Source organism: Stylophora pistillata, chromosome 10 (genome assembly GCF_964205215.1).
Source record: "Stylophora pistillata chromosome 10, jaStyPist1.2, whole genome shotgun sequence".
Classification (NCBI taxonomy): domain Eukaryota; kingdom Metazoa; phylum Cnidaria; class Anthozoa; order Scleractinia; family Pocilloporidae; genus Stylophora; species Stylophora pistillata.
The window spans coordinates 27,597,367-27,625,049 of NC_142528.1; the positions used below are offsets into that span (position 1 = coordinate 27,597,367).

At 38.1% G+C, this 27,683-nt stretch overlaps 1 protein-coding gene and 1 pseudogene across 2 annotated transcripts; one reads left to right on the plus strand and one right to left on the minus strand.

Moving 5' to 3' along the window:
- Positions 1 to 42: 42 nt before the first annotated feature.
- LOC111343935 (uncharacterized) lies at positions 43 to 27,371 on the minus strand. Of its 2 annotated transcripts, XM_088736523.1 has the most exons (8): positions 27,149 to 27,371; positions 19,135 to 19,206; positions 10,307 to 10,355; positions 8,545 to 9,745; positions 7,396 to 7,521; positions 6,531 to 6,572; positions 1,123 to 5,939; positions 43 to 552 (listed from the first exon to the last, which is right to left on the minus strand). In XM_088736523.1, exons 3-7 carry the CDS (start codon positions 10,322 to 10,324, stop codon positions 1,573 to 1,575), a joined length of 5,754 nt encoding a protein of 1,917 aa, XP_088592649.1. In that variant the 5' UTR covers positions 10,325 to 10,355; positions 19,135 to 19,206; positions 27,149 to 27,371; the 3' UTR covers positions 43 to 552; positions 1,123 to 1,572. The 2 variants fall into 2 exon arrangements, with proteins under 2 accessions (XP_088592649.1, XP_088592650.1); XM_088736524.1 differs by lacking the exon at positions 19,135 to 19,206.
- On the plus strand, positions 21,632 to 22,630 carry LOC148722490 (uncharacterized; annotated as a pseudogene).
- Positions 27,372 to 27,683: the final 312 nt, after the last annotated feature.

Sequence of the window (27,683 nt, forward strand, 5' to 3'; positions counted from 1 at the left end):
CCTGCTTTTAAACAAAAGTGTCAGCGCTTTGTTGAGACAATCTTGAATTTCTACCACTCAACTTAATTTAATCACGTTTCAATACATAAATTGAAGGGGGAACTTTCAAAAGTCCTCGCAACAAATTTATTACATATCATAAAAAAAAGCTATTAAACTAATCGTGGTAATGAAGTGCTATCGCTTGACTCACGATGAGGTCACTTCCAATACCAGTCGTGATGTGGTAGACTGTGTACGTGTCACAACCTGTCACCTTCGAAGGAATGACGGGAATTTCCACGGAAAATATCTATTCTACTTTAGAACTGGTTAAAAAGTACAAAATGTTACACTGCAGCCGAGTATTTTCTTCATCCATCATTGAACTTTAAATGCGACTCGAAGCATACTAACACTACCACGATTTGCCTATGCGTCTGAAAAACTGTTTCCATTAATTGGCAAGAAATAACCCGTCACTTGGTTTGTTCTCGGTTGAGAAACTCAAGGATACTTCAACACCATTTGATCCTACATCGCGCTGACAGATGGTCAGCTGGGATATGAAGGCTGTAAAAGAAACAAGAAGAAACTCGTGAAAAAGATATAATTTTTTTCGTTTTTTTCTCGAGCCTGAGACGAATTGGAAGAGTTGAACTCCAGATCTGCGGAATTTGCACTGTAATGCTCTATCACTTGACTGTAGATACCTCAGTAGTAAGCTAATGTGTATGGAAGGTTCATATGTGACGAGACTCTTGCATACTGCTAGGATTATCATAGTCAAAGCATCCCGAGAATGAGAACGATGACAACAACCTAGCTAAAATTACCTTCACAAATTCCTTCATAACGCAATATAAATAATGATCTAACTTACCGCTGCGCTAGTAATGCTTCTGATTCCGAGAAACCTCAAGTGAAAACCCAGCTCCATGCGAAAAGAGTGGTACTTGTCGTAAATGAAAGCTAAGTCAGTTTGATGATTACAGAAAATACCGATCACTTCGTGGCATACAATGATAACGCAAACGTTTTCTTTGAACATAAATTTTACCAGGCTCTCAAAATCATAATTTTAGCACAGCATAGCCAATCCCTACAGGGTGACAGTTACTTCAAGGGTTATCAACGACTTACCCTCTGTCAAGTGCCCTCTAACATCATATCCTGTCAAGGACTGCGCTTACGTCATTGTGGTCATTAACCCTCAATGACGGAGAGGTCCAAGTCTTTGCTTCCCAGGACGTAGCAGAGATTATTCAGAAGGCTTCATTGTCGCACTGCAGATTGCTTGAGTTTATCTAGAACAGATTCATGCCTTTCATTTCTTAACCAAGATGGACAACCACATCTAACTAGAGACTCCTCACTTGGAATGCAATGCGCTCTCCTCCCTGAGTAAGTAAGATTCAAACCCAGTCTTCCCTCTCGTCGGTGTTGCTGCTGAATCTAGTTACTGACGCGCTGTTCGATATCAGATTTCAAGTCTACTAAAATTGTAATCATTACATGTACGACTGGGAAGGCAACAGGCTCATGTTACAGTACCCAGCCAGGGTTAAGGATGCTTAAAACACGAACTTTTAGCTATGCCACATCAATCTCAGGTTTTTCATTTCTCTCGCTGAACACGTTTACTTCAAGATTAATTTTAATTGACGACGTCTGCATTTTCAAAGCTTCGCCAAGTTTGTAAATCCATTCTTCAGCCAGATTATTGTAGTCATTGAGTGTAAGGTTCAATGTGGCAAGTAACGCGTTTTTTGCCAAAACACTCCCCAGACCATCTGCCCAATCTCCACACATGTCTCTGTAGTTGTTGACTGTAAGACTTAGCGTTGTTAATGAACTGTTTTCTTCCAGACCACTTTTCAGACCTATCCAGTCTCCGACCATTTCACTGTAGTTGTTGACTGTAAGGCTTAGCGTTGTTAATGAGGTGCTTTGTGACAGACCAAATCCCAGAAGTTTTGTCCAGTCTCCACTCATTTTACCGTAGTTATTGACTGTAAGGCTTAGCGTTGTTAATGAAGTGTATGTTGCCCAAAGACTCCTCGGAAAAGGTGTCCAGTCTTCTACCATGTCTCTGAAGCAGTTGAATGTAAGGTTCAGCGTAGTTAGTGACGTATTTTTGTCCCATCCCCCACCTATTGGTAGAGATCCTCTTGCGTCATGGTTCTTGTTAAATGTAAGGTTCAGCGTAGTTAACGACTTGCTTTTTTCCAAACCATCTCCTAGCAGAAGTGACCAGGTAGTCCTGCTAGAACGGTGGTCGTTCATCGCAAAGCTCAGGGTAGTTAATGACGTATTTTCTTCCAAACAATCCTCCAGATCACCGGTCCAGTATAAACTTACTTCACCGTAGTTGTTGACTGTAAGGCTTAGCGTAGTTACTGAGGTATTTTTTGCTAAACCTTTCCCCAGACCTTCTGCCCATTCTCGTAGCATTTGACGGTAGTTGTTGACTGTAAGGTTCAGCGTGGTTAATGACGTGTTTTTTTCTAAACCACTCCCAAGATCACGTGTCCAGTCTCCTCTCATGTTACAGTGGTTGCTGACCGTAAGGTACAGCGTAGTTAAAGACGTATTTTTAGCCAAACCATTCCCCAGATAACTTCTCCATTTTCCTCTTGTGGTACTATGGTTGTTGACTACAAGGTTCAACGTAATTAATGATATATTTTGTGCTAAACCAATCCCTAAACCATATGCCCAACGTCCTCTTAGGTCACTGTAGTTGTTGACTGTAAAGTTCAGCGTAGTTAATGACGTATTTTTTGACAAACCTACTCCCAGATCACAGGTCCAATTTCCTCTTAAGGCACGATAGTTGCTAACTGTAAGGCTTAGCGTTGTCAATGATTTGTTTTCTGCCAAACCTATTCCCAGACCAAATGACCACTGTACCGTGACTGGCACTTCAGCGTAGTTGTTGACTGTATAGCTTAGCGTAGTTAATGACTTGTTTTTTGTCAAACAATTTCCCACATCATACCAGAGGCCTTCTATCCTGTTAACGTGGTTGTCGACTGTGACGATTAGCGTATTTAATAAGGTGTTTTTTGCCAGACTGTGTTCCAGGACACCTCTCCAATCTCCATCAGTGTTCACCGAAAGGCTTAGAGTAGTGAGTGACACAAATTTTTCCAATATTTCGCATAGATTGCATTCCAAGTCTTTGCTTATTCCACTGAAGTTATTAAAGTTCAGTCTAACTTTACCGACACGTGATCCGATACATGTATCCTGGACTTTCGTGAACGCTGATGTCAATGACGAGGCATCGATTACAGTTATCTCAACTTCTTCCCAACTTTCGTCAACTGCATTTAAGTCATAGACATTTAAAGTACAGGAAAATGTTTCATTGCGTGTTAGCGCTTGAATAGTGCTCTCTCCGTCCTTTGTCACCTCTCCCCGAATGTCGATACTCAAGCCAGACAGTGAGTTAACTTTGCCAAAGTGCTCAACCAAGCAGGTAGCAACACTATCTGTTAATCTTCCATGGATATTCAAACTGACACGAGAAACTACTGAAGCTATCAAGAGTTCGTATAAATCCCTTGCTCCACTCTCATTTAACTCTCCCAACATGTTCAAAGTTAAGGAGTGCAGTTTCAAAAAGTCGTGTTTTTCCTTTGGTGCAGAACCAAAACAGGCCACCTGCGCACTTTTCGTATTGCTGGCTACATCCGGCTCAATTGTTAGAGACATAGATGACTTTTTTTCAACATAGAAAGCCTCACAAACATTCAACCAGTTGTCGGGAAGTCTTCCGAACACTCTTAATTTCAGTGACTTCAAAGCACTATTTTCTAGAACACCCTTTTTCAACAAAGTAAAAGCAGAGCATCTGACGTTTCCATAAAAAACCAATGTGAGGGATTTTAAGGAAGGATGGGCTGCGAGTCCATTAGCTACTAAAGTCGCCAGTGAATCGTTCAAGTCTCCATAAATAGCGAGGCTAAGAGATTCAAACGGTCTGTTCAAAAAAGCCTTTTTCAAAGCCACTATTTCACTTTCTTTTACTGAGCCATTGATCTCCTGTACGACAGATGTAAGCGATGTATCTCTAGGAAATCCTTCTACAAGAACAGTGCCCCAATCCTCACCTAACTGACCCATCAGTTTTAAAGCCACGGTTTTTAACGTTTTATTTGCGGCTAAATTGTCAGCAATAGCTGCAGCCTGCTCAGACGAAAAGGGGAAAACTGTTTGTAGAGTAAATGAATGTAAAGATGGGTTCACTTGAAATACTTTAAACACAATGGACAGTACGTCTTCTGTTACACTGAGAACCAAACAGACAAGAGTTTCTAGCTTTGAGTACGAGGTTAATGAGTTATCAACAGGACCACCACGAACTAGGTCATCCAAGTGTTTTAAAGTAAGATGAACAGGCAGTTTTTTTAATTGTGACATGCCCTTGCATGCATTTGCAACTTTCAGGACACCTGTCCTTTTCCGGCAGTCAATGGTTACTCCATCCGGAAACTGGTGGACGATGGAACAAGGAGTCACTGCCATTTGTTCAGCATTTCCACTTTCACTGAAAATCTCAATGAAGAAATTCGCCTCTTCTTCAGTGCAATTCTCCCAGAGAAAAAATTCCTGCTGAAAATTCTTGCTAATCTCGTCAAACAGAGTTACAGCATTTTCACCCAATATGCCAGACACAAACATAAACACTTGCTTGTATTTACTTGTAACCTCCTTACGAAATCTCTTCTTCAATTTACGAAAGACATTAACTTTGTCTTTGAGAAGCTTGTGCGCTAGATAAAATGCCGCCAAGTACTCTTGAAAAGTCTTGTGGAAAAAGTGATATTCGTGCTGTGGGTTAATCTTCCTAGAACTGGCTTCTTTAAATATCAAACCAAGTTTACGAGCTGCCAAAGTTTCCACTTTTCTTTCAAATTCTTCTAACTCTTCTTCGCGAAACGAAAAGCGGTCTTTCTGCAGGCCTCTCCAAGCTAACTGCCCCAATGCTAGTAAACTGTCTTTAAATTGTTCCTCTAAAGCTTTGTCATCAGCGGCGGCTTTCTCTTTATTTTTCGCACAATACCTTCGTAAAAGGCAACGAACAATAATACGATAAAGTTCAGTCCGAGAAGATGGTAGCTTACCTTTATAGTCCTCAAAAACAACACAGAGAAGTAGCAGATTCAAAGGATTGCTCGGAAGTGCATGGAGGAAGGTATTTTCTTGGATTGCCTGAATAAGACTTTCACCTTTTGCTACATGATCAGGACCCAACCGACTAAAGTGCTTTCTGACGTACTCAAAAGAATCTGCTTCTGTGAACCCTTCAATTTGTAGAAGAACGTCAAAATCAAAGTCCTGTCGTGCTGGAATTCCTTTTTCTTGACGAGATGTGGCCAAAACATAGCAAAGTGATAAAATTCGTCTGTAAAGTAATTTGTCCACATGACTTTCACCTGCTTCTGGAAGCTCATCAAGGCCATCCAAAATGATCAGAATACTCTCCTGGTTATGAAAATCTTCGATGTAATCTATCAGCTTTTTCTTGCCCTTTTCATCCATATCCTCGGGGAGGAGCTGATCGACAATGGCATCTTTAACATCTCCATGAATGTCTCGGCATTTCAGCAGCAGCACAAGTTTGAAAACCGGAAAAGCAGATTCCTTTGGGATATTTTGGTTTGCCCAGTCATGAGAAATTTTAAGACAAAAAGTTGTCTTTCCAATTCCAGGGCTTCCCTCTACAAGTACGATAGAATCGTCGCCTTTGTTGAGTGTTTTAAAAATGTCAAACATGTTCACTGTTCCGCTCTCCAAAACAAAGTCTGTTTTTCTTCTCGACACAACTGACAATTTTGTGTAAACATCTTCCAGTCGTAGCTTTAAGGTGCTCTGCCAAAAGAGTGGTTTTAGAAGAGACCGTCTATTGTACTCAGCTCTGAGAAGTTTTGTAAACACAGAAAGGCCATGGTCTAGAGAAAATGTGGAGACAAATGTGTATGTAACTTTACATGTGAATTATCCAGTGATGGAGATCTTTAAGTAGTTTACACACTTGAACTGAAGAATGTGCAGATATGGCCATGCACAAACTGTACAAATTTAAAGAAATCTTCACTACAAGTTATGCCTGTTCTTTTTAGTTTAGCAACAGGGGCTACAGTCGCTAAAGTAGAATATCACAGGGGTAAATATCACAGGGATAAATATAATGCGCATAAACAGAAAGTTGAATAATTATTAACAATAATTAACAATAAAGGGCCATAGAGTTCTGGTTATCAAAAATTATTAATTCTCATTTTTCAAAGTGTCTGCCCAATATCACAAACATAGAATTACCCTTATTAGACATTATAAGGAAGAATTTTCTCCAAGAGTGTTTTTGCTCCAGCTAATCATGTTTGATTGTCAGTGAGACACCCTTTTGGTTTCATACTAAAAATCTAGTCATTAAGACTACTGAAAGTATTCACTGATTGAAATGATGGACCTGCACAGCCAGGATGGTAGCAAGCTGATTAACGCAGAAAACAGCTATAATGTATTAGCTAACAACTCACCTTGGGGGTGATGAAATTCCTGAAATGCCAGGTTTTCATGACCTGGAAAGAAGGGAAGCAAAGGCATAAAGAAACTTACATCCACCAAACTAATAGACAGATATAGGAGTGGTCTAGAAATTAAGATTGTCCATTGCCGATAAGCCATACAGTGCTTAAAAACTGCAAATGAATTGCTGTTGATGCGCGTCATTTGCGTGACGGCGCTTTAAGTTACAGTTACACGCGTCACTTGCGCGACAGTGCTTTACGTTGCAGATAGGTTCTTTAGCTATTTTTGGATGTGATTGATTTAGTACGTGCGGAGCGTGTGTGTGGAGTAGACATTTTTTGCTGTGGTCTACAAAAAGAAATTATAAAGGCCTACGGTGTCGCGAGATAGATATGTAAGTTCGTTTTATCTGTAATTTATCCTTATTGCTTGTGGTTAGCCCAGTTCGCAGTTCAATTAATATGTTATTCATTTTGTGTGTGATCACTGTGATTTTACGTACCGCGACCTCGTGGCCGCGTGGATATCCGAGTCGATTTCTTTATATTAGTTCTATAGTTTCGCTCGTTTCTGGTTGTTTGCATTTAGCCTGTTTAATTGTATTTTGTTGCCTCTGAGGGTTTTCATTTGTTGATCGCTGGTGCCTTGTAACGTTTGTTTGTGCAACTGCCTTACGCTAGTCCTTCATTGTTTATTTCAGTTTACGAGATCAATTAATAAATGTGATGTGAATGTCGCTTCGGTCTCTGTAAAGTTCCACCCGTTCTGGTATTTTTCTCCGGTCGCGATTTTCTCGGCAATACGTTCGGCCTTGATGTTCGCCTGCCGTTACAATTGCAGTACACAGTAATGTCATCATAATTGTGAAATTACCTCCATGCTGAACATGATGAATCAACTCTCTTCTGATTCTCTTTGAAGGGAAATCCGTATCAGTACGCAATGATGGCCTCTTATCCCTGCCAGGTATACGTGTAGTCGACCTGATTTCTGATGACCCTACAAAACCAATTTAATGAGTTAATTTTTATTTTAGTCAGTTAATGATTTCAAGTGTCAATATTCTTTTACCTATTTCTCAAGGCAATGAAAATAGTCTGAAAATGCATTACAAAATAAAGGCCCACTACATGTAGGTGCCCAACCAACTGGAACTAAATTCCTCTTAGGTGCTACATAAGCCACCCCTCCACTGTGAAATGCAGTTATTCTAAACACCCACCTTCCCCCCCCCCTCCAAACTTGAAACTCAGTTGGTTTTCTAATACTGACTGACTTGCATGCTCATTGCATTGGAGTACAGAGGCATGAACCACATCAGCCCTCAAACCCAGATCTTTCAATCTGAAGCTAAGTCTCACAGAAGAGATCACAAGTATCATATAACTTCAAAAACCACCCCTTCAAAATTAAGAGCTGGCCAGTAAAGAGTCTATCTTTAATTATTCAAGCCCTTATAAATGTCTATGACACATGCCGTTATGCACTAATCAATTTGAAGCTTTGACATCCCCCTGACCAAAGGGCATTAAAACTTTTGAACTGGTTCATTAAACTTCCCATCCCTTCAGACAAAAATTGCATTCAAATGTCTCAACAAAGCACAATTATTTAATGGACAATTCTCTGTGTGATCAACTCAAGTTGCAGAATTTAGCTAAGACACACATTACAGTACTTTTTGGTGCTGCTGGTTGCTTTTTTACTAGTACACTTTACGCATCCTTTAACAATGTAACAAATTTTCCTTCCAAGCCATTTGCTTCCAAAAATTGACACCACACCTTCAATCTTGGATCCTACATATTTAAAATTAAAACCCATGTAGTCCGCTGGTTCAAATTCCCCATCCCACCCAGCCAAGGCTTAAATTCCCCACTCACAGGGCATGGACAAGAGTCAAATGCCTGTAAGTTTTCCATGGGGAGCATGTTTAAAGCTGTTAATGTGTGGGTATTGTCTGAAAAAATTTACCCTTAGCATTACAACAGAACATTTGTTAAAATAAATGGAAGCTTTTACCAAATGTAACACTCTGCATCTTCTCCACTAGGATCTTGCAAGGTTTCTCCCAGCCATATGTTTCTTGATAAGAGTCACGAAGAAGCTTTGACTCCTTTAGGCGCAGTGTTCTATTCTTTTGACGTAAAGCTTTTATTTCTCTGGCCCAGTCTTTAGGATCTTCAGAATCTATCACACAGTGTGAGCCAAGGAGCACATTTTTCAAAACTTCTCCAAGTCCTGAATTACCACTGACAAGTACTGGAAGACCTGCAGATAAAGCCTCAAGAGCAGGTAGGCCAAAACCTTCAGTCCTTGATGGCATTATGGCAAGATCCACCTCACAGAACAAGTTGGCTAGTACTTCTCTGCTGTCATCAGAGCAGCAAACAATCAACTGATTCCGACTGATTCCCTGCTGAAGCAACTTTTCAGCTATTTCCACTCCTTTTTCTTCTCGTGAATAAACAAACCGTAGTTGGTAGGATATATCATTCAGCTTAGCAATTGCTTTAACAGCAATGTCAAAGCCTTTCAAATTGAAATCTTCACAGCTGTCTCCACCTCCTATCACTAAAACACAGAATGTTCTCCTCTCTTCGACCGCTTGTTCTATGTCTAGAAATTCAGAGAAAATTCCAGGGGTGAGATCAAAAACACTTTGCTCCTTTTTAACAGAACGAAGGTAACGCTTGTAAGCATCTGCCAGCTTAGGTCCTATTGCTACAACCTCATCAGCAAGCTGACAAAGTTTTACTTCTGCCTTTTGCTGTTTTTCTCCTTCTAAAATGTTTTTGTAAATTCCAAGTTCTTCTGGGGCAGTGTGGACCACTTGAATCCATTTGCAATTGTGATGTGCTTTTTTGATGAACTGCACTTGTTTGCCAAGAGTTACCCCATGTCCTAGTACACAGTCCATGACATGTCCATCTGGAACATTGATCAACCAGTCAATTGGATTCACTCCAACCATTTGCTCAGCTTCAATAAGCTGAACATTGTGACTTGCTGCATTTCTCCTGTCCTCATCACTGCACTGAGGAAGAAAGACACTAACTTCCACATTGGAGAATTTAGCTAACTGGATGGCCAGCTCTCTGCTGATGGTTGAAAAGTCTCCATCAGTTGAGGATCTCCACTCACTACTAAGCAAGGTAACTTTCAGTGTCTTGTTTTGCCGGCCTTCCTGTGATGTAGAGGCTATTCTTGGAGTGGCAAAATCCTTCAAAAGAAAAGCAGCTGAGTTGAGAGTTACTCTCTGTAGAGTTAACATGATCAAAAAGATTTCCTTTTTTGTGATAATTTTGATATACATGTTATAGACTTGCCATTGAGTTTTGTTGCATACAAACATTTAGAGATGAGTTGCATAAACAGGAGTACATGATTAACTTAAAGCCACTCACACCTTCTTAGGATGACACTGTCTACAGTATGTGTATATGTTGTAGTTCAGTTTTATACTTGGTTCAAATTTTATTTTCCTTTGTTCTCGGTCATGTTAATGTATGATAATGAGTTTGAAACAAAGGAAAATAGAATTTGAACCAAGGATAAAATTGAACTACAACATAATTATACATGGAGCTTACATAATTGTGCTTCTCATTTGCCTATGACAAACACTTCATTAACATATAACAAACAGGTTATGCAAATTTGCTTAAATAACACAAAAAGGTATTTAAAGCGAAAATTTTAAAGGAAAAAAGGCTAATTTACCTTAATTAATTTTAATTTCAAAGCTCCACAGAATTAATAAAGTAAGTGTTTTCTCTTTTACCTTTGATAGCCCAGACATCACAGAAAACCTTTTATCTTGAATGGTGTCGCTGAAAGAAAATTTGCAAATTGTAAGTAAAAATTTAACTTCACTTATCTCAGTTGAAATACTCATTTGTCTCAATATCAAAAGATGTACAGCTTATTAAGTACTTGTAAATTCAATACAGATTATAAAAAAAAAGAAAATGACAAGGAGAAAAAAGACTACAGCAAAAAGCACAAACAGAGGAATTAAATATGTATTGCAGTATGAACACCTTTTCCAAGAATTTGTTCACTTGCCCAAAAACTGTGTTGTCAGGGACACATACTTATGTGACATGTATAAGTTTTCCATTTGAGAAAATCTTCTAAAAATCCAGCAAAAATATCAATTTGGTTTTTAAAGCTTAGGACAAGAAGGCAGACTTTGCAAAACTTGTCTGAGCTACACCAGAGAAAAAAGCATAGCAAATCAAATGGTACTGCGTATATAAAAACATGTTCATTTTCAAACCTCTACTCTTTTTCTATGGATAGATTACAATGTATATGTAACTACTATAATTATAACCTTTTTTTCCTAATCACCTAACAAAAACATGCATAATGACATTGAAATAAAAATGAGTATAAATATTTGTAAATGACATGCATTCAATCAACTGGAACTCATCATATGTAACTACTTGTACTAGTAAAAAGTGTAACAGGACTATTGCATCAGACAAACAATTTCCCAGCAAGTATAAGCCCAAACCTTTTTCAGTTCCTTGCAAATTCAAGTTTAAAATGAGTGTACAATTTGTGCTCGGACAATAATGTGTATGAACCCTTAAACTCTTGAGTGACCAAGATAGCATTTCTCCCAACAATATTAAAACAAAATTATCAAGCAAACAAGTGTAGCAGATTTCTACAAATTATGTAGATGGTCTGATGACAAATTCTCCAAACTAACATCATAAGAATTGTATAGCAGACAGTAAGGAGAATTACTAATGAGATCAAACTAACATCATAAGAATTGTATGGCAGACAGTAAGGAGAATTACTAATGAGATCAAACTAACATCATAAGAATTGTATAGCAGACAGTAAGGAGAATTACTAATGAGATCAAACTAACATCATAAGAATTGTATAGCAGACAGTAAGGAGAATAACTAATGAGATCAAACCAACATCATAAGAATTGTATGGCAGACAGTAAGGAGAATAACCAATGAGATCAAACTAACATCATAAGAATTGTATGGCAGACAGTAAGGAGAATAACTAATGAGATCAAACCAACATCATAAGAATTGTATGGCAGACAGTAAGGAGAATAACTAATGAGATCAAACTAACATCATAAGAATTGTATGGCAGACAGTAAGGAGAATAACTAATGAGATCAAACCAACATCATAAGAATTATATGAGAACGATCCTTCGCAGTAAAGCACTATTTGAGCAATAGTGAAAATCAGACCTGAAAAAAATTTCAGGCCTGTACGGGACTCGAACCACTGACCTCTGCAATACTAGTGCAGCGCTCTACCAATTGAGCTAACAAGCCAACTGGGAGCAGGCCATCAAATTAATTCGATATAAACCCGTGGATGATAAATCAAACAACAACAAACATATGAAACATATGTGTGAACTGCGGTTATCAGACGTATATGAGAACGATCCTTCGCAGTAAAGCACTATTTGAGCAATAGTGAAAATCAGACCTGAAAAAAATTTCAGGCCTGTACGGGACTCGAACCACTGACCTCTGCGATACTAGTGCAGCGCTCTACCAATTGAGCTAACAAGCCAATTGAGCTAACAAGGTCAGTTGTTCGAGTCCCGTACAGGCCTGAAATTTTTTTCAGGTCTGATTTTCACTATTGCTCAAATAGTGCTTTACTGCGAAGGATCGTTCTCATATACGTCTCATAACCGCAGTTCACACATGTTTCATATATCTGTTGTTGTTTGATTTATCATCTACGGGTTTATATCGAATTAATTTGATGGCCTGCTCCCAGTTGGCTTGTTAGCTCAATTGGTAGAGCGCTGCACTAGTATCGCAGAGGTCAGTGGTTCGAGTCCCGTACAGGCCTGAAATTTTTTTCAGGTCTGATTTTCACTATTGCTCAAATAGTGCTTTACTGCGAAGGATCGTTCTCATATACGTCTCATAACCGCAGTTCACACATATGTTTCATATGTTTGTTGTTGTTTGATTTATCATCTACGGGTTTATATCGAATTAATTTGATGGCCTGCTCCCAGTTGGCTTGTTAGCTCAATTGGTAGAGCGCTGCACTAGTATCGCAGAGGTCAGTGGTTCGAGTCCCGTACAGGCCTGAAATTTTTTTTTTTTCAGGTCTGATTTTCACTATTGCTCAAATAGTGCTTTACTGCGAAGGATCGTTCTCATATACGTCTCATAACCGCAGTTCACACATATGTTTCATATGTTTGTTGTTATCATAAGAATTGTATGGCAGACAGTAAGGAGAATAACTAATGAGATCAAACTAACATCATAAGAATTGTATGGCACACAGTAAGGAGAATAACTAATGAGATCAAACTAACATCATAAGAATTGTATGGCAGACAGTAAGGAGAATAACTAATGAGATCAAACTAACATCATAAGAATTGTATGGCAGACAGTAAGGAGAATAACTAATGAGATCAAACTAACATCATAAGAATTGTATGGCAGACAGTAAGGAGAATAACTAATGAGATCAAACCAACATCATAAGAATTGTATGGCAGACAGTAAGGAGAATAACTAATGAGATCAAACTAACATCATAAGAATTGTATGGCAGACAGTAAGGAGAATAACTAACGAGATCAAACTAACATCATAAGAATTGTATGGCAGACAGTAAGAATTACTAATGAGATCTTGGCAGTGAAAGGGTTAAGAAGAGAAAACTTACATAATTGACCCATCTAATTTGCCCTCCAAATTCAACATTTCAAATACTGTAGGCCCTAAGATTGGTTACATACAAAGAGCATTTTTCAAAAATATCTTGAACAGACATTAACACTCTGATTGTGTTAATAATTTTACCACTGCAAGTGCATAAACTTCCAGGGTACTTCATAGATTAACATTTTAAGAAGACTATTCTGTTCCCAACCTGCATGTTATTTTGCACAGCAGAGCAATCCTTTGTGACTTGTTAGTTTTATAGAAATTGGTTGCCTCTGAGTGTTGTTATTTTTGAAACAGACGTTTCGGCTAATGCTTAAGCCTTCATCAGTAATATGAAAAACGAAGGTTGTTATCATACACTATCATCATAAAGGTAGATGGGAAGAAATACAACGAGTAAAGGCTGTTCTGCGAGATGACAATTATCAAATGACTTTTATACAGAACTGTGAGTGAGCGTTATTTAAACAACCCGCCCAGACCAACTTCAATGGCTTTGTAGTACTGCTGTATGTACAGGGTGTTTCCGAGAAAATAAGTCGCATATTGAAACAACAAAAGGTCAAAGTAGCCTACAAACCAAACAAACAATCAACAGCCTTTTTCCATGCCCCAAGGGATGAGATGAAGCTGACCGCCAGAAGTCAGGCATGGTGTACAAAAGCAATTGCACACAGTGTAATTTTAAGTACTATGGCCAAACAGAAAGGTCATTAAAAACCAGAATTGCGGAGCACAAAAAGGTAGTTGCAGGTTTTGACTTAAAACTCCAAAGTCGCAAGCCATGCCCACCTTTTCGACCATAACATGGACTTTACAAATGTCAGGGTTGTTGGTTTCATTTCTAATTACCACGAGAGACTTTTCCTTGAAGCCTGGCACTCTACTTTGGATCTGAATGCTGGGAACGATCACATCGTACTTCCAGAAGCCTATAAAGACCTTGCGCGAGCATCAAATACATAGCTACGCGTGCAAGCTTCGCGTCACGTTTTTAACTTAAAATAGCATATGACAACGATCTTTGTTTTTCATATCACTGATGAAGGCTTCAGGAGGCTCGAAAGGGGTTTTCCACAATTAACAGCAAGTGCCAATCAGTAAAAGATATGAGGACTGTCAAACTTATCATCAGGATAATGACTTGACATATGCATAACTCTATGTTAGGGAAATCTTTTAAGGGGGTTCGTCAGGCATTATCTGTTGCCATGGTAACAGTACAGTAGTGCTAAAAGACCTTCTAAAACTCAGTTTTTGAAAGATATCTCAAAAACCAAGTCGGTGACCTAGTTTTTTATTCCAAATTTCTTTAACATCATCACATTCTCTACCTGTAGACGTGATATTAAAAAAACCTATTTAGTAGAACTTGAATTATTTTGGAAAATGCTGTTTTAAAATGTAAAAAAATTTCCACTTGATAAATTTTTTTAAAATTTTCTTCAGGAACGCGTAATGATAAAACTAATTTGTACACGAAAAATCAGGGTAGGTCACCGAACTAATTTTCGAGATATTAGTTCATCAACTTAGCAAGCTTTATCTCTGGTTTTTGCAATTTCAGCTCACACTTTTATATCCAGTCACGTGCTTTAAACGATACCGCTGACTCAAGGGCTCATTTTCGCGAGGATGAGTTTGTGACCGCGCGATTAATCGACGGATCGCCTCAGCGCGGAAAAAATCGTTCATCCTGAAGATGGATTCACATTGTTTTGTGATTTTACACATTCCTGAAAAGTGAGTCATCATTTGAGACTCAGACTGCTTACCATTACGACAGTTGGAAATGAACTCAGGAGAGAAACTCCGGAGAGAATTCTCTAGCGGAATTTGATATATGATCACAAGTTAATTTTGCAGATGGCGCCAATGCCAGTACTCCATTGAGGCCGGTAATGTTGAGTTTCTCATACAGAGATTGTAGTGTAACATGAGACAAACCAACATCTACCAGCTTCTGGATCATGTTTGTTGAAAGATGAAGCTTTCCATCGAACATCTGGATGGTATCTTGTCGCTGTTCCGAGAAGATGGCTTGATCAAAGGCCTCATTCAGCAATGCACATTTACCATGATTGACCGACATAGTTGTTCATGTGCAATTTGAAGTGGAAGAGTGAAAACAATTTGGAGTGAAAAGAATTTGCTTTGATGTCTTCCAGATTGTCATGAGTGTCAAACTCGGTGGAAATTAGGGTTTCATATACATCAGCAATTTGTTGATGGTTACAGATTTCACGAATTTCTATAATTTTCGAGGTACTAGAGGTATGAACAAGCCTTGGCTTCATTTTTCTTTTTTTCTCTTTGCCACTGTCATAACTGTGAACTTTCATTATTCTGTTTTAAATGGAAAAAAAAAACAAATTTTGCAATCCTTTCTTTGCAAATGTGAGTTTGTATTTTCGTAGTTGTAATTTACAGTTTATCAAGGGAAATATCAACAATATTTCTCACAAGTTCAAGATGAATATTTTATTTCAATTTTACCATCTGTGGTTGAATTAGAATTAAAGTCTCATCTACATTTTTAGGATCTCTCGTTTACTGAAAATTATGTTTATTTTTATCGCAACATTTACACTTCTCCATTTCCGTTAATAAAACTGTCAATGTTTACAATCCTCGATCCAACAATGATTTCATTTCCCTTTTCATCTTCCAGTGAGTTGTTTAGGAAAGTTTTCTGTCATTTCATTTTATTAGGAATCAAATTCAATGTGACACAAATCGTAGCACTCAGAGGTATCCACTTAAATTTTTCGCGGAACCAAGTAAGATCTACCGAATTCACTCTTGAAACGCGACTTTATTGATGGGGTGTCAACTTCACCATACTCCTTTCCCTCGTTAGATAAAATTTTTTTGACCACTTTCGGCAAGAATCCTGCCATCCGAACAATTTCCTACCTGCTTTCAAGAAGTAAGCTTTCCATTTTTGTCTCTTAAACAACCACTTCTGCTGGAAACAATAGAGGTGCTGGCAATTTTGAAATGCTCATGGCGGCCATGTTTGTTTACAACTCGTGCATGCCATCGCTTATTTCTCTCGTGAGTAATAAGCTTGCGTGTATCTTGGAATCCATTCTCCACGCTGTCAAAAAAACCCTTTTGAGCCTCCTTAAGCATTAGCCGAAACGTCTGTTTCAGAAATAACAACAGTCAGAGGCAACCAATTTCCATAAAACTCATGACATCTCCTGACTAAACTTTTTCCATTTTTAAGTAAGTTGTTACCTTGCCTGCAGTTTCATATTTAGAAGTTTTCACAATTCAGATGTTTTAATAAAAAAAAAGTAAAATTAAGTTGAACCTATAATGCCTCACTAAAAGACCTGTTTGAAACATTGCGTATTTTTCATGTTCATTTGATTTCAGTGACATTAAATGACATAAAATGTTGATACATAAATTAATTCTAATTTTTACAATAAAATTCCTCTTATTAATTATACAAAAAAACTGACAAATTTTATGCAGAATATTATATAATTAACTTCAATTCCTGTCTGCAGAAGTTTAAACTTTTATTCCTTTTGACTACACTATGCTCCACATACACCCTATTGGGATAAAATTTCTTTTTCTGGAAAAAAATGGATGCAAGAAGTAAAATTAAAAGAAAAAAAAGAAAAACCACAAAAGAATTTTTCTAACCAAAATCCATCTTTTCACTGTGTATCTTAAATGTTGTACATACACCAGTACAAAAGAAATGATCCAGAAACTATAAATTCAGGGAAGATGTGCTTGTGTTGTTTTGAATCAAACCATTGAACTAGCATTTTCATCAATATGCTCTAAAAGAAACACTTTAAATCTTGAAAAAAAAAATTAAACTTTTTCCTTTAATGCAGTGTTCTTTGACAACATTTTTTCAATGAGGTGTATATCAATCAACATACAGGTGCATATTAAGGTGGCTGAACACAGTTTTTGATACCTGTGTTTCTTTCACCATTTTCTCTAAAACCCTCGATCTCTCGGTCGCCAAAACTGGCAGCAAGTAAGTTAACAACACAAACTTTGGCTTTTTGATAGCTATGCCGATATATGTGCCATTGCCATGGCGACATGAATAAATATAAACAGGCCTTTAAAATCAGTTTTGTTTATTTGTAGAAAATGTAGTCATTAGATTTTCTTTATAATTTGCTTGCTACGAGTTTGTAATGATACTCACAAATTAACACCATTTTGCTTACAATTTAACAGAGAGATCTTTAACCATCCCTTGTTGAAGATTCACTCGATTATCTAGAATTTCCTTTGTTGAAAATAAATTTTTTTCAATACTCCAGTTACTTATTTCTTAATGAATGGAGGCTGATAGTTTCGAAAGAAACTGTTTGGGGCTGTGTCGGTGGGAGTAACGAAATAGTTCGGATATATCAACAAAGTTGAAATGGTAAATTGGTCACCGTAACGATTTCAAAAGCTGACGTTTTGAGTGTTAGCCCTTCGTTGGAGCGAATAGAGGAATTGTGGGTTGTGTGTGCTTTTAAAGGCAGAAAATGGAGTTACGTTATTGGTGGGAACATGGCAACGAGAAAAACATGAATAAATTAGTGGAATGAAAAGCGTTCGTTAATCCCTGTGGGATTTAGACTGCTGGTTTGAAAGATGAGCTTTTGTTCAAGATTTTTACCGCTTTCCGTGCCACCTAAATGCAAGGAAAGACCACAGATTGCCATATGTTGCTTAGAATGATTAGGTAAACTAAAATGTCTAGCGACTGGTTTCGATGTTTCCTTGTCATTCCTTTCCATGTCTCGAAGGTGTTCTCGGAATCAGTCACCTAGTCTTCTGCCTGTTTCACCGATGTATATCTTTTTGCAATAAGTGCAAGTTATGCAATAGATTACATTGGCAGAGGTGGACGTGAAGTGATCGGTGATCTTAATGGATCGTTTAGGTCCTGATATTTTATCAGTGTTGTGAATGAAAGGACACATTTTGCATCGTGCACGAGCGCGTTACTTATTTCTTAGAGTATTTTCACGCCAAATTTTGTGAAATTCTACCAAGTGGTTCTCAAGAAATAGACATATTTCCAAGAAAGCAATTTTCCATTCAATCACAATTTTTTTACTTACTACGCATGCGCTGCATTTACTGGGTTCTTTCGGTAATGACGAAAAGCTTAGAATTGCTGGGTTCTTTGCAACGTTAACTTTTCTGACATATCTTTGTAGTAAAAGATTAAAGCCCTCAATACACTGCACCAACTAAAGAGAAAAATAGTATAGATAGTGCAGGTATGTGTTGAGTAAATAATATGACCGCTCTATTGACGGCATGTTTTTTCTGCAATCCTAGCTTGTGCGCGCACTGAATTGCATCAGCAAAAGCGTGCACGAAAACTGTGTTCAGTCACCTTAAGGAGAGATTATGAATGATTTCAGGGTAGAAAGGTTTGGAGATAGCTGTGGGACTTGCAAATTTTTACAGCCTGTCCTCTTGGCAGTCATTCAGCAAGTAGCAACATTTTAATAACTTGGTGTTTATGGCTTTAAGGGGAGATCAACACTAGAGGCTGCTTAATTTGTTGTCTTGTCTAGAAATTGGTTGTGTTTTATGTTTAGTAAACCTCTATTGCCAGCAAAAACCTCAGTTTATGAGTAAAGCTATGGAAAAGTATGTCAAGCAGTTGATAACAAAGCATGTTTGTTTGCTAGCGAGTAAAGGTTTATCTCTGACAACTAGTTTATGATTTGGGGCACCAAATTAAGGCCACTTTGCAAAAACTTGCACTTAGAACCAGTGGAAGACTATTTAAGAATTCTTTTCTGAGTATCGCAAATGAGATGTTACTAGACTTTAGAACCTACTGAAACTTCAATATATTTGTATATCGAGGAACTAACAACACCTCAACAAATCTGATGAAAGTAACTTACCAGATTCCATTAAAAGGGTCTTTAGCATCGTTAATCCAGACATGTCTGAGTAAGATAACTCACTTTCTAAACCTTGAAAATAATCCCAGACCACATTACAATAAAGATTATAAGGATTAATGAAAAGTAAGAGTTTAAAGAATGATTCGTGAAATGCTAATATGCAGATAAGAGTAAAACGATTGGCGAATTGCCGAGGAAATATGAACATGTAATTCCTGACAACCATACAGAAAAACATTGAAGGAGGCCTGAAAGACGAAAAAGCCTTCACACTTTCGTCCAGACATTTCTGACTTAACAGTTTGCTGAATCGCTTATCTCTAAAACGACCAGAGCCAATGTGATGGCGAAGTCAAGGCACGCTATTTATCAGAGCAGCGGTGGCTGTTATCAAGCGATCCAAACAGCAGTGATTTGAAATACGTTTTCTCGCGAGGGACATTCGAAATGATTTCAAAAGATGTACAACCACTCAGCAAGATATCTCTCGAAGATTTCCCTGTAACCCCAAACATTAATTATGCATTCCATTTCATAAAGACTAAACATAAAGGTTTCTTGGCAATACTCTATTTAAACAATAGAGTGTTTCTGTTGAGGAACTATTGGCTGATAGTTGCCCCGCGGAAATTTGATGTTCTTAAAACAAATACTTGCCCGAGAAGCGAAGCTTCGAGGGCAAATATGCTAGTTTTAAGAACATCAAATCTCCAAGGGGCAACTATCAGACCGATAGTTCTGAGACATAAACATTCTATTGTCTTTATCGTTCACCACTAAATTTTCTTCCGCGCGCCAGATCACTCAAATATTTATTCATGCTTACAGCCTGTCACAAATGTCAATAACTCGCAACCATACATTGGCTAAATAATAAGTTATATAACTGTCAGAATTGAAAGATTACTGTTTTTCTGATCTGCCTAACTTTGCGGCCGTAAAACCATTCAAATTTTTCATGGCTGAGTACTATCCATCTGGGTATTTTCTGTGGATGGGCACTATCCATCCGAGCATTTTCTGCAGACGGGCACTATGGGCTGATAGTGTCTCTCCACGGATGAACACTATCGTGTCACGTGATCAATTTAGACCAATAAGAATTGGAGACAATTTAGTGGTGAACTATAATTATAAACAATAGAGTGTTTCTGCTGAGGAACTATCAGCTGATAGTTGCCCTGCAGAAATTTGATGTTCTTAAAACAGATATGCTAGTTTTAAGAACATCAAATTTCCAAGGGGCAACTATCAGACCAATAGTTCCAAGACATAAACACTCTATTGTCTTTATTGTTCACCACTTAAGTTTCTTCTGCGTGCCAGTTGAAAAACAGTCAAAACCCACTGAATGCAGATCCATCAAATATTCATTCATGCGTACAGCCTGTCACAGATGTCAATAATTCACAACTGTACATTAGCTAAATAATATGTTCTACCTGTCAGAATTAAAGACACTGTTTTTCCAATCTGCCTTACTTCGCGGCCGTCAAACCATACAAAAACTTTTCACAGATGAGTACTATACAAGGGCCTGTTCTGGTCAAAATGGTGCATATAATTTTTAACTGTGCATGAATTAATATTACACATTGATAGAATTAATATTTTGCATTTCTAAAATATTTTATTTAACTGCCAAATTAATTTTACCATTCCTATTAATTATATTTTTAGAAGACTAATATTTTGTGTGTTTGTAATTAATTTTGTATGTTTCTCAAAATCCCTTTACCCATTACCCATAACACCTTGCGGTAGTTCTCTACCTGTGCTGCCAAACAAAGATGGCAACGGCCCCTTCGATTCCCAAGCAAGTGAAAGAAATCGCACAAGCTGCAATAGACAGTATTAATCAGCTAAATCATTAATTGAGCACGGACCATCAACGACAAGATTTTCTAGTAACGAATGTCAACCAACAACATCGGAGACGACTTTTGTTCACCAAACCCAGCCAGCTAATAGCGCACTAACAGAATTGCAGAGGAGGTTTCCGACAGTTTCAAGAGGATGATACAGAAGTCCTTCTAATTCTAGCTTGCGGCCGTATCCAGTCCTTCAGAATGTAAGGTATCCTGCTGGTCGACCATTAGCATCTGAGATAGTTTCAAAGGATGTTATGATACTAGAAATGGGAAGAGAGAAAATACCGATGAAAGCAGAAAAGCCTGATTTAGAGAGAAGTGGACGAATTATATCAGGCGTTGACATTGATAGAAAGTGGGATGCCGAAAAACTTCACAAAGAGTTAGCGCAATTATTGACAGGTGAAATGGAGGGCTTGTATCTCGAAATAGTAAAGAACTCTGGTGGTACTTTGCTGAGACCAAACATTCAGGCAGGAAAAGAGACTGATTCAAAGCTGCTGCTGAAATCGATTGCTCCATCTGGCTGGATCTATTTAAGACTCCTGGAGGAATTGCCATCCATGATTGATCCCAGTGATAAATAACTAGAAGTTCCTGTGTTTGAATTCCCTGAATCTAACATGCTCTCAAGTGATGCTAGTGGTAGAGACGACTTCTCTCGACATATGTCAGACACCACTGCTGATAACTCTAATACAAATGTAGGATCAGTGTTCAGTACAAGTAAGAGTCAGCCACCCTCGAGTTCATTTGATATCCAGTCAGTAATCAAAGGTGCTAAAGATGAGGGTTTGACTGACCCTGTAGTAGTGCTTAAATTTCTGCAAAAACAGATTGTAACTGGCCGAGCCCTAGAAGTTACAAGCTGCGAAGAAACCATTGAGGGAGAAACAAATTACATTACTGTTGACAGGGCAAATATATATTTAGAAACAACAATTAGTGAACTAGAATACATTACAAATTAAAGACCCATGTTTCAGGTGGACTTCATGGGAGAGGAATGTGTAGATCAGGGTGGGCCACGTAAGGAATGGATAAGACTAATGAATCAAGCCATTAAAGAAAAGTATTTTGACCATGGCTTGAGGCCATTATTAGCACAAGATTACTATTTTGTTGGAGTGATGATGGCAGTTGCCATGCTTCAAAATGGACAGTTGCCTGTATTTGTAGAAGAAATCATTCTGCAGCAAATTGTTTCTTTAGGAGAGTGTTTTGACCCTTGTGTTTGTCAAATTAGGCATGGACTAGAAAAGCTTGGAATGTTGTCAGCTCTTCAGGAACTGCCGATGTTGGTTCACCTCCTGAGACCCCAAGCACAAGGCAAGTTGAGTGTACAAATGTTACTTCAGATTTTGAAGCCTAACTTTTCAGACGAGGGTTCTAATACCCTGAAAAAGGAAAAAAAAGTTTATCAACTCTTTGTCAAGTATGTTCGAGAAGTGGCAGCTTCTAGGAGGGCGTGTGGGCAGACTACCCTTAATTTGAGTTACATACTTCAATTTGCAACTGGTACAGCACAGCAACCTGTCCTTGGTTTTGGCCTTGCACCATCACTGGAGTTTATACTACCCCACAGAAATCGTGAAAGTTGCAAGTCAGGAAGGACTGAATGATGAGCAGAAGAAAGGAGAGAGTGATAAGCAGCAGGAAGATCAAAAGGGAAGAGCAGCACCCACCGGTGAAGGGCGGCTTCCTCCCTTTAGCTCATACCTGTACCAACTTGCTTGAGATTCCAAGGCCAACTGAGAAAGTTCCTCTGCCTCCTAGGGATAAATTATTTGCTCTGTATGACTTAGCATTTTCCCAGTGTTACTTTGGCAAGAAGTAAATGGCCTGCAGTCTATGGTTGATGTTGCCAGTTTTGACTTTAAAGTTGTAAGACTGCTAATGAGGTGCTGTTTTCCTTGACAAACATTGAGTTATGCAGGTTGAGTTCTCTTGGTCTTCATTGATTTTTTTCAAATAGATATTGACGAGTCTATATACATGCAATATTGTCTTTCTTGTTGCCAGTTTGAGTTGTTAGGTTTGATTGACCTCAGTGCAATAATTACTCAAACTGAATGACATTATTCACTTTATGTTGCTGTTAATAAAAGTAAATAGCTAAATTAATGCAATAAATCAGTTTTGAGTTTTCTATGACTGATACTGTTATAATTTACGGATGAAAGCAATGATCTATCAAAATCAATTTAACAGAGCATCACCAGTTAATTTTGTTGAAATCTATACCAGGGAAAACCTGTGACTAGAGATAGTTAAACTTAATAGTCCAATGACATAGATTGATTCTACCTATGATTTATAGATCTATTCATCTATGAACGATGTCGATAGCAAAAAAGGAGAAAGATATTAACAAAGTGAAGCATTTAAATAATGGCTACAACTTGATTTGAAACTCTTGTTTGTTATCAATGAAATTCATGTTTGGCTAGTTTGCACACAGAAAACTGCCTCACCTTTGTGGCAGATCAAATGGTTAATCTATTTAACCACAGGAAAACTGCTTTCCTTTAAAAAACCTATTGCGGATAAACCTTTCTATGGGGGCAGGTAGGAAGGTAAATACCCCCCTCTGCTCTAAAAAACCTGTGAACAGCAAAACATCTTGCATGTCAAAATAATGTTTCAATTTTAATGATCAAGTAAAAAAGTTAAGGGAGAAACTGGTGAATTTGTTGCCCAGAATATCTGCTCCAGACCTATGGATGAGAAAACAATTTTTATTATAGTGGCACAGTTTGGTTCTTCCTTTTAGGCCTCAAGAGACTTCACTTGAGGTCAGAAACATGTCAATGACATCAAAACATTGCAGGAAGAGATCTGCTTTCGTCGGTATTTTCTCTCTTCCCATTTCTAGTATCATAACATCCTTTGAAACTATCTCAGATGCTAACGGTCGACCAGCAGGACGTCTTACATTCTGAAGGACTGGATATGGCCGTGAGCTAGAATTAGAAGGTCTTCTGTATCTTCCTCTTGAAACTGTCGGAAACCTCCTCTGCAATTCTGTTAGTGCGCTATTAGCTGGCTGGGTTTGGTGAACAAAGGTCGTCTCCGATGTTGTTAGTTGATGTTTGTTACTAGAAAATCTTGTCGTTGATGCTCCGTGCTCAATTAACGAGCTTAGCTGATTAATACTGTCTATTGCAGCTTGTGCGATTTCTTTCACTTGCTCGGGAATCGAAGGGGCCGTCGCCATCTTTGTTTGGCAGCACAGGTAGAGAACTACCGCAAGGTGTTATGGGTAAAGGGACTTTGAGAAACATACAAAATTAATTCCAAACACACACACAATTAATTACAAACACACAGAATATTGGTCTTTTAAAAATATAATTAATAGGAATGGTAAAATTAATTTGGTGGTTAAATAGAATATTTTAGAAATGCAAAATATTAATTCTATCCATGTGTAAAATTAATTCACACACAGTTAAAAATTATATGCACCATTTTGACCAGAACGGGCCCTCATAATTACTATCCATCTGAGTATTTTCTGTGGACGGGCACTATCCATCCAGGTATTTTCCGCGGATGGGCACTATTGGCAGGTAATTCATGGCAGTCTCCATATAGACCCCCTGTTACTCAGTCTCCATATAGACTCCCTGTTACCCCTGTGTACCCTGTGTACCCATGTATACCCTGTGTGCCCTGTGAAAATAGATATGGAATAAGGGTTACTCACAGCACAGACAATTTTAAGGCCGAGAAAAAGAAGAGAATAACTTCTACACCACCATCATTGCAAAGGCGGTGAACAGCAGCTATTCTGGAGGACGAGGGATATAATTTGCAGCCCGGACCATGGACACTCGAAGAAAGCTGTCTCTTAGACTCCGTTGAGTCATTAATTTTGAACACATGCTTTATCCCAAGTTACAGAAATATATCAATATTGTATAATTTTTAGAGCGAGAGTCTGCGTGGAAATAATTTACAGTTTACTACAGTCACCCCTAAAACAGAGAGGCAAATTCAAGGAAAACTGGAATTTGTAAGAAAAAAACATTTAGCTCTAAAGATTCTTTACTATGGTATTTCAGTTCTTGATAACCAAGGGAATTCGGACTGATTGTTCTATTACCATATCAAATGGTACTATCTACAAGACAAATATAGTAAACATTGAGCAGTCTTGACTTCCGCCATTATATTTAGAAAAAACTATTGCTTTTGAAACAATTTTCAGTGTATTAAGAATCCAAATAATAATTTTTAAGGCTTATTGTGTGAAATTCAAGATATTCTTTTAAGGCAACAAAATCATGCGAGGATATGATGGGCAATGGGCAACACACCCCTTAATTGTCTGTGTAGTACTCGGTTGCCTAGTAAAACAAAATCGCCTTTCAGATCACTCAGTCTTTCAGTCGGGTCGGAGCTAGCAGACAGTTTTATCTGCACACTAATAAACTTTGTTGATCATACATCGTGGCCTGTGTTTCCACCTGATTGAATATAAAGTGGAAACTGTTTTGCAATACGCACAAACCATTAGCTAGCTGCCATAAATCACTAATAATAAAAGTTTGCGTTATATTAATCTGGTTTTTAATCAAGGGAAAACATAATTTTGAATTGCATTAATTCCACATTTCAACTTCGACATTTTGTTATGTCATAACTCATTTCGAGATACAATATTTTGCAACTGTAATTAAATTGTAACAAAATATAAAAAAATGTAAATCATCAGTATCGTTAAATTATTCTCTTAATTTCTTCCTTTGTACCCCTATAAGAAAGTAGTTAATTGAAGTGGATTGGTTGGGGAACCATTTGTTGAATTTCTGTTGGCTTTTTGGACGTAACCGTGCACAACATTCAATTTGAACTGACCGACCAATAATCCCAGGGGAACTCCCATATAAAAAGGACTGGGATGCTCGTTGTCTCGCTTAGGGGTGTAAATTTCAAGATAATGGTCTCACTTTGGGTGTTCTGAGAAAAACTGAGTTACATTTAGCCGTAAGGGTCTCTTTTAGGGTTGCACGCGATGAAAAATATATTTAAAAAATTCTTTTTCTCATGAGCCTATTACTCAAGGCTAATAAAATCATAATAAGTTATTCATAATTCATTTGTGAACATACAAAATAAGATTGTGCACGGTCAGAGAGCTTACATTGTTTCCAACTGATGTTTGCCAGGTTTCCTGTATACATGGTATACAGGGTATACTTGGGTATACATGAATATACAGGGTATACAAGGTAAACAGGGTATACGAGGTATACCAGGGTATACATGATATAGATGGGTAAAAAGGGTCTAAAGGGTATACAGGGTATACATGATATACATGGGTACAAAGGGTATAATGGGTATACAGGATATACATGGGTACACAGGGTAGGCAGGGAGTCTATATGGAGACTGCCATAACAGTATACATGGGTACGCAGGGGTAACAGGGAGTCTAAAAGTATATGGAGACTGCCATGAATTACTTGCCGCACTGTCCATCCGGGTATTTTCCACGGACAGGCAATGTGGGCTGATAGTGTCTCCCCATGGATGAACACTATTGTATCACGTGATCAATTTAAACCAATAAGAATCGGAGAAAATTAAGTGGTGAACTATAAGCACAATTAATGTATGGGGTTATATGGAAACTTCTCATATGGAACCTTCCCACAAGGCTGTGCATTAACAAAAATTGAAGGGAGCCCAGTGCCCTGAAACTGTGAAATACAAGGTGCCTAGCATATGCTTTTTATGAAAAAACTAAGATTCCTGATGAATAAAGGCTGATAGTTTCAAAAGAAACTGTTTGGGGCTGCGTCGGTGGGAGTAATGAAATAATTTGGATATATCAACTAAGTTGAAATGGTAAATTGGCCACCGTAACGATTACAAAAGCTGACGTTTCGAGCGTTAGCCCTTCGTCGGAGCCCTTCGTCGTTAGCCCTTCGCTCCGACAAAGGGCTAACGCTCGAAACGTCAGCTTTTGTAATCGTTACGGTGGCCAATTTACCATTTCAACTTTGTTGATATATCCAAATTATAAGATTCCTGAGTTGCCCAAGAGCAAAAGTATGGAGCCAGGGGCCATCGGGCGCTGCTACACCACAGCCCTGTTCCACAAAATGAACAAACTTGAGCTTAATTACCTTCGATCAGCAAACAGACCACGGATAGCACAAGCTGCCCAAAAACCAAAACTTGCAATAGCTCAAGAATCTTCGCTCACCGCCATGCTGACAGCCTAGCCACAGAATGACAGAAAATCCACGTGGAGATTCTAAATCACCCCATAATTTGAGAAACACATAAAAGAACAATTCAATCGGCTGCAGTCAAAATACGTGTCTTTTAAAGGGCGGAAGTTCACTACATTCCTAACGAAATTGTTACCCAGAGTTCCAAAAGGACTTTTGCTTCCAAATATGGGGTCGACTAGTCTGATCTGAACAAACCAGACTGGACTATGAGGTAAATGGATTGTGGAACACCTACAGCTAGTTATAGATGCTTTTTGATTTTATCCTACAGCTAGTTATAGATGATTTTTGATTTTATTTTAAAATCTTCCGTCAAATTTCAGGTGGAAACTAAGGAACACGATTAAAAACTATGCAACAAATTTTAGATAAATGCTCTATTTGTCGCTGAGTACCGAGGTCACCTTCGCCTGCTTGGGTCCCA

Bases quoted from the DNA above. Each gene is read 5' to 3' on its own strand.
- LOC111343935 (XM_088736524.1), bottom strand. The intron at 7,522-8,544 runs GTAAAAGCTTCC...TTGGTTTTGTAG, and splicing joins GATGCAGAGTGTTACATTTG to GGTCATCAGAAATCAGGTCG. The intron at 5,940-6,530 runs GTGAGTTGTTAG...CATTTTCTCTAG, and splicing joins GGAATTTCATCACCCCCAAG to ACCATGGCCTTTCTGTGTTT.